This window comes from Corvus hawaiiensis, chromosome 10 (genome assembly GCF_020740725.1).
Source record: "Corvus hawaiiensis isolate bCorHaw1 chromosome 10, bCorHaw1.pri.cur, whole genome shotgun sequence".
In the NCBI taxonomy this organism is placed as follows: domain Eukaryota; kingdom Metazoa; phylum Chordata; class Aves; order Passeriformes; family Corvidae; genus Corvus; species Corvus hawaiiensis.
This window is the reverse complement of record NC_063222.1, coordinates 10,729,646-10,746,065: the sequence shown is the minus strand read 5'-3', so window position 1 is coordinate 10,746,065 and position 16,420 is coordinate 10,729,646. Positions and strand designations below refer to the sequence as shown.

Genomic DNA, 16,420 nt, shown 5'->3' with positions numbered 1-16,420 from the left:
AACAGAGCCTGGAAAAGGCAACTTCTTACACCTTATCTTTTAGTTTCTAGCTTTATCTATAGCTTTTTTTTTTACAGGTACCTTTAATTTACACATTCATGTGAAGATGTATGCCTCATATATCTTTCATTCAAAAACCTGCTATCTTTGAGACTGATCCTGCTGCTTAGATAGTTGTATAACAGCCCTCTTCCTTCTCCATACAGGGTGAGCTGCACATGAATTAAAAATAACATCCTTAAGTGCAGAATCTCCTCTGTGTATGTGCCTGTGCATGTAAGAGAGAAAGCAAGCAGGCTGACCTGATTCCTTCATTGCAAGAACATAGGTTGATGGAAGAGAGCAGCACCAGCAACTCATCTATTCTGCTACCTAAAATAACAGTGTAGAAAATACAGACTAGAAAAGCAAGGCTGCAGGGGTGGCAACTATGATTCTACTTACATGTCATGAAGTGGTGTTCAGAGATACGAGACACTGACTCAAACTGACTCAGCTTGAAGAAGTGCCACCCCATTCTGCACTTCCTGGAACAGTGGCACTGACACAGGGTCCCTGGCAGCCTGACCTAACTGTCCTGTTCATAGAACTTTAATGAAAATTTGTCAGGTGTCTCCCTGTTCTGTGGTGTGCTGCCAAGATGCCGAACAGAGCACTTGAGCTAAGTAGTCTCCTGGCACTTCAGTGCACACTTGTGTCAGACATATTGATGCTTTTTTTCCCTCCTTTTTTTGAGAAAGTACTATTTTGCTCAGTATTACTTAGGCAGACTCTCAATGGGTTTGTTAGAATATTGTTAATAGGATTCCCAGGTTGACCAGAAGAATGTTTAATACAATTATACTTCTGGTTCTAATTCTATCAAGCACAGAACATGTAATAGCAAAGCCTCTTATTTGTAAGGGGGGTGTGGTAGTGGGGAGTTTGAAGAGCCTCTGGGAGCTGGGTACTCAGCTGCCATTGAAGTCAAACTGAACTGTCCTATTCGTATTCAAAACTCTTCTGCAGCTGTTTTTTGAATAGACATATCAAGAGTTTACTTTAGTACTGAAAAATATTTGCAAGTGTTTTATATTCTGTGCTGTAACATGACAGCTGATTTCAAGAAACTGGAAAAAGACCTCAAAATAATCCTAGCACAGGCAAGAAGTTATTTCTAGATATTAGTGCTGCTCAGTATTCCTGATGCTTTGAGATTTACAATGCTCACTCAAAATCCCTGCATTCCCATAACATTACTCCACAACACATTTAGTGCAGAGGGTGGATTATGCCTTGTCATGTGCAATATATTACAAGCAGTTTGTGGCTTTTGGTTATAGAAAAAAAAAAAAAGAAAAAAAAAGAGAGAGAGAGAGAAAAGAAAAGAAAAGCATCTACTACTTTCTGTTCCACCAGTGATTCGGAAACTCTCCTGGGATGGCACATGGATTCCTTGCAGTTGTCTTGACTTTGGAATTTAACCTTAGTATCAATGCAGATGGCTTATACTCTGGTGCTATAGCGAATGCAGTGTCATTGCACCAGCTTAACTCCAGAGACCTTCACTGCAGAGACGGTTGGAAGTCAGAGTAACTTGGAGAATTTTGTTTGGGTTTTTTAGTGGTTGGTTTGCTTATTTGTTTGGTTTTTTTTTGTTTTTTTAAACTTGCTTCACAATTTGTCAGTTAAGCATGTGTGAGAGAGATGTCAGCAGATGATGGAGTAAGATAACTGCCCAGTGAAACAAAGATACCCTGTAACATCTTAGAGACCTCAGGATACTGAAATAATTCATAAGAACAATGCCAGTTACTTCAGAGGTTTGAAATCAGGACTTTACACATGGCACAGATTTTTAGATGCATCTGCACGAAGCTGGTTTATTGCCTGTGCCAAATTACAGATTTGTACAGGGAGAAACGGGTTTATCCTAGGGCTCTGATTTAGAGAGATTTAGAGGTACTGTCTCTGTCCATAATCTTAAACAGAACTTGAGACCAGTAAGCAACACAGTGTAAAGGTGGGGTTTAGGCCAGGCCAGTTGTTTTTACTCCCTGTGTAACTGATTAAAATAGTTCCACTGATTATTGAAAAATAACACAGGGAATAAAATCTAGCTTTAAATGAGCAGCAGAGGATAGATAGAGTTGTATTGGGCACATATTTGACACTTTTCCAAATTCCCTCTGGAAAATGAAATGCCTGTGCTACAGTCCTGCTTGGTCCATATGTGCAAATCATGGTTATTTAAGCTCCTTCTGTTCTGCCAACACCTAAGTGCCCTGTGATTTGACCTTAAGGTCAGAGTGGTTTTGCCTCTCTAGCAACACCTGTGAAAAAAGTACAGATGCTAGAAAATATGGGTGAAATTGTGATGTTCCCCTGGCCTTTGCACTATGCTTTGGTGTAATCTGAGCTAGGTAATAAATGGAGAAGAGCTGTTTAGAGCAGCCTTAAGGAAGAGAGGCTTTTGAGTGACTGAATTTGAGGATTTCAACATAAGTTTGACACTCAATGCTTTCCAGATTCTTAAAAGTTACTAATGGAACCTTTTTATTTTCTTATTACCGCTAAACATACAAAATTTAAGTTTTAAAGACAGAATTCTGAAATGCCCTCTATTGCTTTAAAATGCACCTTTTTGACAGTGAATCTTACTGGCCTAGAAAAGCCTTCTGATTTTTCTCTTTGTTTTATGGCACAGGCATCCATAATCAAATATAGATGGAAAAGAGTATGATCAATCCTCAAACTTGTATGTGCTACATAATAAAAAAAAATATGCATACATGTTTTGAGACTTTAACTATTCCATACCACTAATAAAATATGAATATCAGTATGGATGTGTGTGATTAGGAGGTAAACAAATAAAACCAAATTTTTAAAAATATAAAAGTACGGGTAGGGACAACAAATTCGGTCATATGTTTTCAAGTAATGTCATAAAATTATTTAATTTTTAGTTCACTTTCATTGGTTTCAGTTCCCTTGACCTGAAAACTAGAGGCACTCTGAATATTATATTGGAAGGTATTCTTAATTTCAAGTTTTAATCAGGAATGGGTATGTTTTCTGCAGTATTTTAGTGATCTTGTGCATTTGGATGACCATCTGAGATGACAATTTTCTTCCAGAAATTAGGAAAACAATCACAGGGATAATGTTAATCATGGGGTTTGGGTCCATAATAAAGCCTTACTTAGGTTAAAAAGAATAAAGAAGGGCTTAGGAAATACTGACAGTGGATTATATATCACAGTCTTCAAAGGAGTGGTGTGAAGTGGAAGGTGTAATTATCTTCACTTCTAATGTAACACTTAAGAGTCCCTTATTTAAGGAAGAAGCCCCTGGTTTTGCAGTATCTTTCAAGAGTCTCCATACTTTGCACATGGAATTTAACTGAGCACAAACTCTTTGAAAAGGGAAAATAATATCGCTATTTTATAAAAACAAAACAACTTGACAGGTTCACAGAAAATGTTACGGGGAATCTGTGCATGGCTACTGCTCCCCTGTCTGCCCCACTGTCGTCACAACAAAACTGAAGTAGCATTCTCATGAAAACAAGCAACCCCTAAAGAGAGTCAACCTCTTGTGACATGAGTTTGTTTTCTACATTACTGATTCTCAGGGATTTCAGCTAACTCTTGAATTTTATTTTTTTTAACTAAATGTTCATGCCATTTATTCTTTTAAGGTAATCATCATCTTAGCAAAGCTGGGAAGTCAGTCTGTGTTCAACATGAATATGTACATAAATGCATACTAACTCATGCTTCATTCAGTAACTGACAGTTGTCTTTCAAAACAAAAACCAAAAAAACAGAAGTTGCACTCCCTTCTTTTTACTGCCCTTATTTAATTAAATGAAAGGTGTGGTAAAGTGTAGAAAATTTTAATTCCACAGTAAATCATAGTAATAGCTTCTCATTTAGTAAGGTTTAGCTGTGAAATTAGAGGTGTAATAATTATCTCCATAACTAAGAAAATCAATAAACATTTGCTTTTATAATAATTATTACACAATAAACAACTTTAAAAGAAGATTTAGCTGTGAACCTCAATTCACAAGACAAGAGGAGGGAAATCTGGGACTAATTCCAAGTTAGATGTGTGGAACTGAACTGCAGCATCTATCTCTGGTGGTCAGCTTAAATTGGGAGACTGAAATATATACAGATGTTTAGTGCTCATATTGAGCTTGGCATTATTAATACCTGGCTTATTTTAAGAAATTGTAGCTTGATTGCTCTTAATGGCAATCCTGGCCTTTCAGCTGCCTGTCTTGGCAGCCATTGCACTGGTCACAAATGTCAATAATTGTCTATTTACTCATAGATAACTAAAGGGAATGGGCCAATTTTACCAGGCCTCCAAATATCATTTCTGATATACTGGGAGGTATCAGACAATTCTTAGTCCACTTAACTGGCATTCAAAAATAGATACTTTATAGGTGCTATTGCATCCTCTTCGTTATATTTATAGTCTTTCAAATTACATGTTTGGTAGATAATCACATTTGTTTGAAAACATCCATTCTCAATAAAAACACATCAGCTGGTAGTTCACTGTATTCCACTCCTGGTTATTTCACATTTGCCAATTTCCCACCGGTTTTTTTATCACTGAGGATCAACTTAGATCATCCACCTTGGAATACGGGCACCACATGTACATTTTTCTAGTACTGCTGAATTCCCAGTATTGTTACTCCAAGTTAATAGCAGCAGGCAGCATATTTGCTCTGAGAATTGCACCACAATTCTGATGCCTGAGACTCCTGGTGTCTCAGAAACATCCTAATCCTGGTAGACGTAACCAGGCATATTCTTCCTTTTTTCAGTGGACTGGGCAACACCTTACTCTACTCAACAATACCTCCACCCTTACCCCAGATGAAAAGAAATATTTATTGAAAACTTAATACACTTCTGTCTCATAAAAGTTCATCCAGTCTTGTTAGTAAATGAAAGTACTCTACCTACAATTTGTTTCCAATATTCTTTAGTCTTTTTTTTTTGAATGCTGTCTTTATTGCAGTCAGTAATTAATCTTCCCTAATTTTTTCAGTTCCTTGATGAATTTCAGCCACTGTTATTAATCACATTTTCTGAAGTGCAAGCTATTTTCCTCATTTTTGTCTCTAAGGAGCTTTTCTGATTTTTGACAACATTCACTTCAGTACTAAATACGGGTAGGCTTTTAGCCAAAAATGTTCCCCTGTTTTATTGTGAAACTGGTAGTACTCATTTATCAAATGAATTGTTCTTGAAGATCTTCCACTCCTGTTTCTCTGTTCAGTCCCCTCCCTATCTCCCAGTAAGCTTCATGAATTAATACTGAGGTAAGGACAGCTGCTTTTTTTTTTTTTAACCTGACCAATTTTAGTACTTTTAAATGTATTACCCTAATTCTGCAAGGAGTTTCAGAAGTTCCAGCACCAATCATTAAGATGGCATAATTGTAAATCATCTTACAAACTTGGATGTCATTAGTTCTTGTTGCTTTTCCAATGTTGGCCACTACTTTGTGATCTAATTAATTTCTCATCCTTTCCTCATGAGCAGATTTTTCTGTAGCATCAAGGGAGCTTAGTTACATGAAGAGCTACAGTTCTAACAACTCAAAATTATCTAATAAAGTGGGTGTGGCTGCTCACTTAATTTTCCTTTAATTGTCTATTATCTCTGGTCTATATTTCCTTTATGTAATGCAGGTCTTCAGATTTATAGGAACTAAATCCCTATAAATTTATGCCACGCTTATTTCTGTTCTATCAAGTGTCTTACCACTCTGGTATTAATGCCTCGAATTTGATTTTGACTGCATTAATACCCAAGGTGGTACCCAGGAAAGATATGAAACAGGGGAGTTGCTTGTAGCCAAGGTGGGAGTCTACAGTGTTTGGAGTGTTTCCAGAGAAACCTGGTTTATCAAAATTTGCCAGCATGCTCTGGCACTGGACATCTCAGAGGTGCCTTGCTGTTGGAAGTGATGCAGGTAGGTCAAGCAGCACACAGTTTGCGGGAAAACCCATAGTTTAATTTTAGAAGTAGATCTCATTTCCTTAGCTTTGTGTTATATTGTTGATTTTTAGTATGAAAAAGAGGCTCTCAGATGTGAGTTTGAGACAGGCTTTTTCCATTCCTGTGGTCATTTCAGCTCTTCTCTGAAACTTCTTGAATGTTCTTTCTTGACACCCTTATCCCCAGAAAGGTGTGTGAGTTAAAGTACATTATTTTAGCATAGCATGGGATAATAAAAGGTTTGACAGGCTTAGACTTCTTTGTCTTTTAAACTTTCATCACCAAATTATGTTTGACACACTTTTTTTCCCCACATATGAACTAAAAGAAATTCAATTAGAGAACAAAGAAAGTATTAGTTTCTCAAATCCAGAAGATTATTTTAGAAGAGAAACTCCTTTGAATTGACTCATTTAGAAGTATGTGTCCTGTAGTGGGAGGGGGGAAAAAATCTATGGCAACTGCAAAAACACTGTGAGGAAAGGTGTCACGTCAATTTGAAAAGAGACACAAGCTCTCTTCTAGTGTCAAGCTCTCTTCTAGTGCCTCTTTTTGCAAGTATTAACTATTAAAGATTACAGTATTTTTCTTCCCATTGCATTTTATTCTGACAGGTTAGGGATGCTCCACAGAGTAGCAGCATTTCTCCTGACAGTTAAGGGTTTTCATTTTCTATCAGTTTTTGCCAATTCCCAGAACCATCTAAATCACTGGCATTTGAATTCATCCAGCTCAAGGTATCAATGTCTTCTCCCTGACAACTCTTTGCTCTTCTGCTGTTCCTTTACTGGAGAGGCCTCTTCAGAGTTTAATTCCTTTTTTTTTTGCCCCCCCAAAGGCAACTATCTTTTTAATCACATAACAAGCCTTAACAGATAAAAGTCTTCCTTGCATCAAGAATTTTAAATGTCTGGCACAGCTTTGCATTGTAAAATTATAGATTTAGGTAGTTTCCAACTTTTTACATTTTTAAATAGAAAATTATTTCCTAATCATCAACTATATTTCCATATTGCAAAGCCTTCTTTATAAAAGAAGTGATTCATCCAAGGCAGTAGCAGAAATGGCAGCAATAGCACAACTCCTTTCTCAGGGAGCAGGGGCAGGGATCTAAGCATTGAGGGGCATGGGCAGGTCTGGCTTCTCTGGAGAAATGCTGCATTTGCCCATCCCCACAGCTCCATCCTTCAATTCTGTTTTCACCTGCATAGCCTGCTGTGGCTGGAGGCAAACTGAGCATGCATCTGCATTCATTTTCACTACCATACTGATATTAGTGCCACCAAATGTGAGCATGTCAATGTTATACTTCATAGTTTAGCAGTTCTCCAGTCTGGTGTGATTTTTCAACTGTGATATGGAGGCAGAGGGGTACTGCTTCAAATTTAATCTTAATTTTTTTTCTTTTTATTTCTGCAATAACATTTTAAACATGAATTTACAAGATACTGGCTCAAACATTTAGATCAATGTGAATGCAGGCTACAAAGATTTCTGTTGCCCATGGTGGAGGAACTGACTTCGTCTTTGCTTGTGGTGCATATGTTAGAAAAGAGCAGATACACAAAGAAGTGCTGAGCTTGCACTCAGCTCAGGCATTTCTGTTCCTGCTGGAGCCACTGTGTGCTTCAGCCACCAGGAACAGATTTGCAACATAAGTCTTAGTTGCTAAAACTAAGTGATTAACAGTTCCAGTGACTGCTGAGATTCATTGTTTCATGTTGTAGTATTCCATGCCAGTTTGTCAAGTCATTTTCTGAAAGGCATGAAATGGGGGAGCTGTGAAAGCAGAGTGTCAGGTGGCTCTTGGTTACCTCAGTCGAGTCACTGGGAGGGGAGCGCAGCTTGGTCTAGGACATGGAGTGATTAAACAACATGCAAACCAAACGTGACACACTAAAGCAGACTTGCAGACTGGCCTAGTGCTGGTTCTTGTTATTCTCCAGTGCCTGTATGAAAGCAGAGCCTAAAAAGCTAAAACCTGCTGCCTTGCTGTGCACACAGAGTATGTTATACCCCCTGCCAGAAAGCATATGGTTTATTGTTTGCTAGTTTCTGACAGATTCTGTTGTTTGCAAGAATGAATCATTCTTTTAGATATCCAAAGAGTGATAAAAACATTCATGGAACACAAATAAAGTAAGTTTTTTAATATTCAAAGCTTAGTGTTCTCTAACTCAAGTGAAATAGCCAGACATCTTCCAAAAAAAAAAAAAAAGAGCTTTATTTGGGATTAGGAATTCCTTCATTTTATAGACAAAATAGCTGTGACATAATATCAGCTTAGGTTTGTGACTTTTAGACAAAGTATAACATTTCAGATAAATCTGGATATATCAGATAAACCAGCCTAACAGCAAGGATTAGCTGTATAATGGTAACTCTGCAATGCAACTGAGCTCCAGTGGAAAGTTGCTGTTTCTCACAACTGCCCCACAAAGGCAAATTTTTTGAGCTTTATACACAAATACTGATTTCTAGAGAAATACATGGAATTTGATAGATTTCTTTCTAGGCTTCCTACTTAATTTTTTCTGCACACAGTATTTAATAAGATAAACTCAGCACTGAGTTAGAGACATGCTGTTATCCAGATCAGTGACCCAAAATGTCTGCATTCCTTAACCTCAGCATCCACCCAAATATTACCTTCCATTAGGAAAGGCAGGAGCACAGTGATTTTAGCCAGATAATTTTAAGTGTCTGAGGCTGCTGTAATCCTGAGGATAGCACAGGTGAATAAAGAGATGCCTCAAACCTACTGCATTCTTGAACCACCTTCTGACATTCAGCAACACCAAACACCCTCTGTCAAAGCTCCTGGGACACTGCACAGCAAGAATGAAAAAGAGATCCAGCTTATAGAGTAGTATATGAGGGTTCTTATAAGATAGAAGAGTAAGTTTTCCTCACAAAATACAAACTAATGAAAACTCAGCCATTGACTTAGGTGTAAGAGGAGAAGATGATTAACTGACTGACCACTGCAAATTTGTGGGCGATTCTCCATGTTCCCAGCCTTATTGTCTGCACAAGGATTCTAATATTCAACTCTATTTTTGGATATCCAGTGAATTCTAATATTCAACTCTATTTTTGGATATCTAGTGTAGCAGTCCAAGTAAATAATTGATTGTCACTTCACCCTCTTCTGCTGTGCCCTATATGAGGAGGCTTTTGGAAAAACAGAGGAGGAGATCAGAATGAAAGATGCCCTTTAGACAAGAACACATTCATTCACATAACACAGATACTGCTTCTGTGATTTTTGTCAAGTGCTAATTATTTTCTTAAGAGGGGTAATTAAGGCACATGCCTTAAATTTAATTGTACTAATTTGAAGTTCCTGATGTGTCACTGCTGTTAGGTGTGATCTGGGGAATGGCAGTTGTTCTGACACAGCTTTAGTCAGGATTTACAAATCAAGAGACTGAAATTAATAAATATCCCACTGATCCCAAAGTATGGTTTTTCTGGTCTTGAGAATATAAGGGAGAAGAACTGCTGATAATGTGCAGCTTAGGAGAACAATTGGTCTCTCACTATGTTCCAAAAATCGTGCAAGATTTAAGATGTCTGTGATTGTAAGAATTAGCTGAAGGTAAATCATTCCACAACAAGATATGATTTTGAGGTTGCTGTTGGTTTGCATGAGGTTCTGGGAGCCTTACTGTGCTGTATGTGTGGGCAGAAAGAGGTGGCTGCCTTTTAACACACTGCCTGGTCTGATAGTGCCCCCTGACTCTGCATTTGATCTGCATTATCTGCCAAAAGAAGGAATCAGTCAAAAGTGTGAAGAACCTCATCTTAAACCCAACTTCTAACCTCACAGAACTGAATTCCATCCAGTGTAGCACAGGCAAAATGCTTCCCCAGGTGAGTCAGGATGAGGTAGTGAAAGGGCAGCTGGAGTCACTAAAGGGAGGAGAATTAAGATGAAAGACCACTGAGGCCAGATAAGCTCTGCTCTGTTACCTTCTTAAGCTTCAGCTTCCAGTGTTCCTTCAAATTACGGGAACAAACAAGTGGATTTGAAGGCTTAGTGCAACTGCAGGCCTATAATACAACTTTAATCTATTTCTTTTTGAAAGGAAGGGTGAGTGAGGTAGAGAAAGAAACTGTGCAAGGTGTTTGACAACAAAGAGTGCAGGGAACTCAGAGCTCTTTGAGGGTCAATTAGCCAGAAAATGTGCTAAAGACTACATGCTCTATTGGATTATTGGCCAAAGAATTACCCCAAAGCAATCAAAGTGGCCCTGTTGCCTGAATACAGAAAGGCAGTTATGGATTTTGAGGACATGCTACAGAAGCCTTAATTAAAGGTATTATTTCTACATCACTGAGCATTAGAAATTCTTACTTGCAGCCATGAGAAGTAGCTTTTGTCTTTCCCTTGCGTGTAGCGTGTCAGCGTAAGACAGGGCTGGCTTTGGCATCCCTTCTTTAGGAAGGCATATTGGATTTCACCCCACCCCTTGTCCTAACCACCACTTACACACCTGACATACTAAGAGATGGATTTCCACTGCTAGACCTTCAGGCTTCCTCTGGCATTGTCTGCATCTCTATCAGCAAGGACAATGCAATCTCTGACTAGATTTCAAGGTGAAGTTTATGAAGTACTGTTTGTGTGCAGAGCAGAAAGGATTTACTATGTCAAGAGTGATAAATATGTTATTCTTAAAGCAGAAGGTACAGTAAACTACAGTTTTTAAATAAATTTTGACTCTCAATGTAGTTGATGGTACAACCAACCAGTTGGACCTACAGCAGCAGCCTTTCAGGATAATTGCACCAGCAGCAAACACAGTCCCTTCCCAACACACCTGCTCAGAGTGGGGCCTCCAGGTGTGCTTTTGTGCCTACCTGACTAGAGAGAGTTTCTTCAGGAAGACCATGCCCTCCACAGCCATGCTAACATTGATGATACTGCATAGACAGGCAGGACAAACTATGGTGAACTCCTCAAAAGCTGCAGGTCACAGCTGCCAATGATTCTGGAAAGGCTCCTTTTGGCATCAAGGCTTTACTGAAGTTTAAGAGCACTGGGCTTCAGCTTCTGGTGTGATTTATACAGACAGGGTAACAGTGTGTGCACTTTTTGCTGATTCTCTGTGCGTGCAAGTAGCTTCAGTACATCTTTCATACAGCCTTGACCCTCACTCTGAAGCTTTTAGTTCAAGAGTTGAAGTCATGTAACACTGCCCAGTCTGTAACACAAGCTTTGCTAGAAATCCTAATCACTGTTTGTATTTACTTGGTAATACAAGAAACACACAAATTGGGATGAAAAGAGTCCTTACCTTTGTTTCCTTGTTACTTTGATGACCCCCCTGGTTTGGTGCCCTGCTCCATGGGTTGCCCAGTCCTCATGCAAGCCTGTGTCTTGCCCCAGCACAGCAGGTTCCTCTAGCTCAGGTCTCCTTTTGTGCTTGTGGTTGGTCCCTCAGTCAAAGCTCTCCCCCAGCTGCAAATGCTTGTTTCTCTTTCCCCCTTTCTGCTCAGGTTTTTCATGTTTCTTCTGAGATTTTTTTCCTTCTTTATGTGCTTCCATGTCAATGTCTGAATTTTTTTAACTGGCATTTACGTTTGCTCCAAATTCTGGTGCCCTGGCAGGGGCACATGGACCAACACCACTCATTCCAATGTCTGAGCTAAACTCCTTCCTTTACCACCTGTGTGGTCAAAGGAAGAGTCACTAAGATGAGGAAGGCTTTAGATTCCCCCTTGTGGTGCAGTCTAGAGGCCCTTTTGGCAGGCAGGAATATACTTTGAAGCATTCTGTAGTGCAGCCAATTACCATAATAATAGTTCCATTATTAACCAGAGTTCATAAACTCTCTGTAAACCTGTTTCTCAGCTCTTGTTTCTTTGGTGCAAGAGCCATGTGTTGGCAGGACAGATGGGGGCTCTAAAGTTCTTAACAGGTTATTTCATTTTTATTTGCTTATTGTCTGATCTTTTCCAGCCACAGAATTATGCCTTGTAACTGCCATGTCTGCAAAACATGGGGCACACTGGTGAAGCAGCCAACATTTCAGGGTCAGCTTAACTAGAAATTGAGATGTGGTTTGAAGGTCCCATTTCCTGAACTTTGGGGACCTAAATGTTCCCCCTTGATATTAATTATATATTTCCCTCTTTGCTGCAAGGAAGTGCAAAAAAAAGTAACATAATTGTCCAGCATCAGTTGCTGCATGAGATTGAATATGCTGCTCAGTGTCTAAGCCATAGCCTGGAGCAGCGTATTCGGAACTCATTGGGACTGGGAGACCAACAAGAGGTGATGCCTGGATAGCAGAGCATTTGTTGTGTGTGAAAACAGCATTGTTTCACACAATGGGAAGTGGCACAGATCTGGGAAAATGCCCTTGTTAGATTGACTGAGTACAGTATTATTTTAGACCCTATCAGATATCTACAACAAATTTAAAAACAGTAAAGTCTCGTGACATAGCTGGGTCTAGATGTGCAAGAAGATAAAATAACTTTCCCAAGACTACACAGAAGGAAGCTCAGAAGAACAAACAAGTCAGACTCACAGCTTTTAACTGATGCTATTGTCAAAGCTCTTTTTTCCTATAGATTTATAGTGGGGTACCATGCCAACATTATGAACTTCTGCTTGGTTCTTGCTCTTGTGCCAGTTCAAGCTTACAGTCAAGTGTCTAAAAAAAAGCCTCTGTGTGCTATTCACATTGCTGGTACAATACCAGCTTTATTTACAAATAGGAAAGCCTTTACCACTAAGTAAAAGGCAACTTTATTTTTAGGTTATGTTTTCACCCACAGTCTGCAGAGTGATCTGTATGTGTGACATTTGACTCTTTTCTAAATTTGCTTCATCTTGTTTTGAATAGTGCAGCTTGGCAGTGGCAAGTGTCTCTTTGGCTGGAGTCACGTGCCAGTAGCATCCAGGCTGAGGTAATGTCACTGTTGTACATCCATTGTAAGTAGTTGGTTTGTGCTTGTAGCTAGGACTGGAACTGGATAACTTAAAAGATTCTGCTTCTGAATATTTTTTAAAACAGCCTTTAAGTAATGTTACTGTGGTCATTTACTACTGTGGTCAGATTTCACAAGGTAGCCAAAATTGAAGTGGACATTGAAGTTAATTTGCACATGCAGCAACTTGGGCAAGAAAAAGACCTAATTGCTGTTCTTGTAGCTGCAAGTTACAACTACAAACCTCATGGGAAACACTTCTTAAATGAATTATTTCCACTGGAGAACTAACAGAGAATATATCTCTGGGATTGACCACTAGTGATAAGAGTCTCATGGAAATGTTCCTGAGGTTTGAGGTTCATTTGGACCCTTATTGCCTTTTTAAGTAGCTCCTTGTACACACAGTAAAATGTCCTGGGCTGATCCTGAACCTTAAGTAGCATTTGGAGCAACCAGAGAGTAAGTTGCTGGGAACTCTTGTGATCCTTTTGCAGAGGACACCGAAGGCAGCAGCATTAAAAACAGGGTGGAGGAGCTTTCTGAGGATTCAGAATCTGTAGGATGCAGTGGCATTGTTTCATGCTCTCCCCTTTCCCCCTTTGATATCACAGCATTGCCTGCAGCACCGCTCACTGAATGTCCCACAGATGGTGCCTTGCTTCCTCACACTCCTTAGGAAAGTGGTGCTTTCAGAAGGAGCAACTTGCTGGCTTGGTTTGGGTTTGTCTTTAGAAAGGCTGTCAGGTAAAAATGCCACTCACCTCAGGACAGAGGCCAAAACAGTGCAAGTGTAGCTGCTATAGACAAGCTTGAACACACTGCTGGTAGAGCCACCACACACAGGGAAATTCCCAGGTAGGAAAGGCTTTACATGAAAAAGTCTGCACAGCTGCTCCAAGTTCTTCATGGCAAATTTAACTAATTTTAATTTTTTAGAAGAAAAACTTCCATGTAACATTTAAATATTGGGACTTGGTTTGAGGTGAGAGGAAGATGGTCTTTGCTTTCCTTTGAGTATTCATTGTTTCACAGTTTTATGGTGTATGGGAAACTGCTTAAAAAGTTCTTCTCCAGATGAGGAATGCAGGTTGTTTTTACTTATGTGACAGGCAATCTAGGGTGACATGCCTACTTACCCTCTAGATGACAGCAAGCTTTATTTCTTTAAACAGACTAAGGTGGGAGACATTCAGATGTTAAATAGCCTAAAGGCTGCAAAGGTTCTTCATTTCAGTAGCCCTCTGACTCAGCTGTGCTAATTTCCATTGCAGGAGGAATTTAGTCAAAACAATTGGAGTGTGAAAAATGCCCACGCTTTGGGCTTTACATTTTATTTTTAACTTAGTGTTTTCTCATTCTCTATCAATCATGACAACTCTTAATGCAAGAAAGTGAGAGCCCCTTCTTAGCATCTCATCCCAGAGAACAGTTTAATACTGAGAGCTTTGTTCTGCATGTTAAATGCCTATTGACTCCTCCGGCCCAAAGAAATATTGATTTTTCTCTCTTTCTTTACAGGCACTGCTTTCTTTCCTGGTCGCTGTGCTGAGGTCTTTGCCAAAGGTCAAAGCATTGGGAAACTTGGAGTCGTACACCCTGATGTTATCACCAAGTTTGAGCTCACCATGCCGTGCTCTGCCCTGGAGATCAATATTGAGCCCTTCGTGTGAAGACGTGACTTTTATCCTCCGACAGCCGTCCACTGTCACATGCAGCACCCTCTCCTCTTTTGTCTGCCTCCCAGGGGACATCCACTTATGCTTTTATGTTCCAATAAACCAGAAAAACAGATCCTGTCTCCGTGAGTAAATGTGTTCTTTACAGTGCGATCTGGCTGGCTTCTGCAGGGAAGGAATGTGGGATCTCGGACTAGGCTGTGCCCTCAATGTTTTCAAAGGGCAGGGGGGAAGAAACGAGTTGGGTCAAAGCCCAGTGCTTTACAAGAGAAATGTAATGGCAGAGCACATGATTAGTTTTCAAAATCAGAAACGTTCCACAGACACAGCTTCATACTGTAACTGATTATGGCTGCATAACAGGAATCTCATTCTTTTCTTATTGCATGAAATAAGATAATTGATTAGAGCAAATGTTGAGTGAATGTGAGCAGAACTAAGGAGTTGAGCTTTTATTCTGTACGGTTGTCATGTGCTCATCAATGGCTGGGGGAGGAAAATAAACTTGTTTCATGAAAACCAGAGCTATTTTGTAAGCAAGATGTGTGTAATATCTGCTTCCCCGCTCCAGACATAACTGTTGGTCCTTTATCATTCTAAATTCAGAAAGGGGAGGGGGTGGAATTAAACTTTTTCCATTGTTGATGTCAGCCTGGCGGTTTTTGAAACTCCAAACCAAATGGGGAAATGCATTTAAGAGCATATGCCAGTGGTCTTTTGCATGAGGAGCAGAAAACTATCAAAGCCTTTGTCTGCCTAAGGCTGGCATGTTTGTCTGCAGAAGTGAGCGTGGGCCTGCTGCACGCCCAGCCCCACCAGGGCTTTCTGGACCCCAGCTGTGTAGCAGGACCACGCAGCTTTTGGGCAGGGTTCTTTTTCTGGCAGTTCTGCCCCTGCCAGTACATGAGAACCTCTCATGGATCAGGCTTTTCCTTCTAGGTGGCTTTCTGGCAGCAGTTGTGTCACAGCTTGGTGCATTGTGCCTCTGCTCTCTGTTAAACTGAGAAGCTCCATCCAGCACAGTGATGCCCGATCCTTCCTTTCTGCAGGAATGTCACCAAGTGGGTGGTCAGCTCAGTACACTGCAGCAGCTCTTGACTGGCTGGCTTGTGGGGCTGGCTGTCCCTCCTTTGCAATATTATAACCATTGCTAATGCTGCTGGCTAACAGCCACCAGTATTTTGTATTAGGCCTATGCACTGTGGCTTCTTTCTGCTGTGAGAGCCAGATGGACCCTGATCCCAGGAGGGGCCTGTCCAGGAGTGGACATCTGGGAGTTGCTGGAGAAGGGTGTCACAATGACTGCCCCACTGAGCAGAAGGATGTGCAGTGGTGAGGTAAGCTTGTAGTTTTACGAGCTGCACAGACCCCTATCACTGGGCCCACAAGGGCTTTTCAATGGCAGCCCCATCAATAATCTCAACAGGTGGGAAGGCAACAGGCAATGCTTTTTGGTGCAAGTGATAATTCAGTATGAAAAATGCACTACAGTTACCCATCTGGAAACCCTATGGTTCCCCTCAGATGGAAGTGTAGATTTTAATTATCTCTGCATGACAGACGTGAAATGAGAATATAGCTATCGCCATACGTTGCATGACTGACTCCGGTGCCCACGGAGAGTGAGAAAACTGCAGCTTACATTTTAAACCTCCCAAGAGATTAGGCAGCTTGGCGTTTGCAGGATCTCTCTCTCCACAATGCCCACACAACTGTAAAGAGGCAGGCTTGCAGTGTGGGAAGCAATGTGTAACGCAGATGGAAAGTATTAACCCCCCCTGT

General features: G+C 40.2%; 1 protein-coding gene across 1 annotated transcript in view; it reads left to right on the top strand.

The window, feature by feature from the left end:
- FARSB (phenylalanyl-tRNA synthetase subunit beta) overlaps window positions 1-14,753 on the top strand; it is a 37,062-nt gene extending 22,309 nt beyond the window's left edge. The window contains exon 17 of the mRNA XM_048314618.1: window positions 14,481-14,753. Coding sequence (XP_048170575.1) covers window positions 14,481-14,632 — 152 coding nt within the window. The 3' untranslated portion in view covers window positions 14,633-14,753. The remainder of the gene's footprint in view (window positions 1-14,480) is intronic.
- Window positions 14,754-16,420: the final 1,667 nt, after the last annotated feature.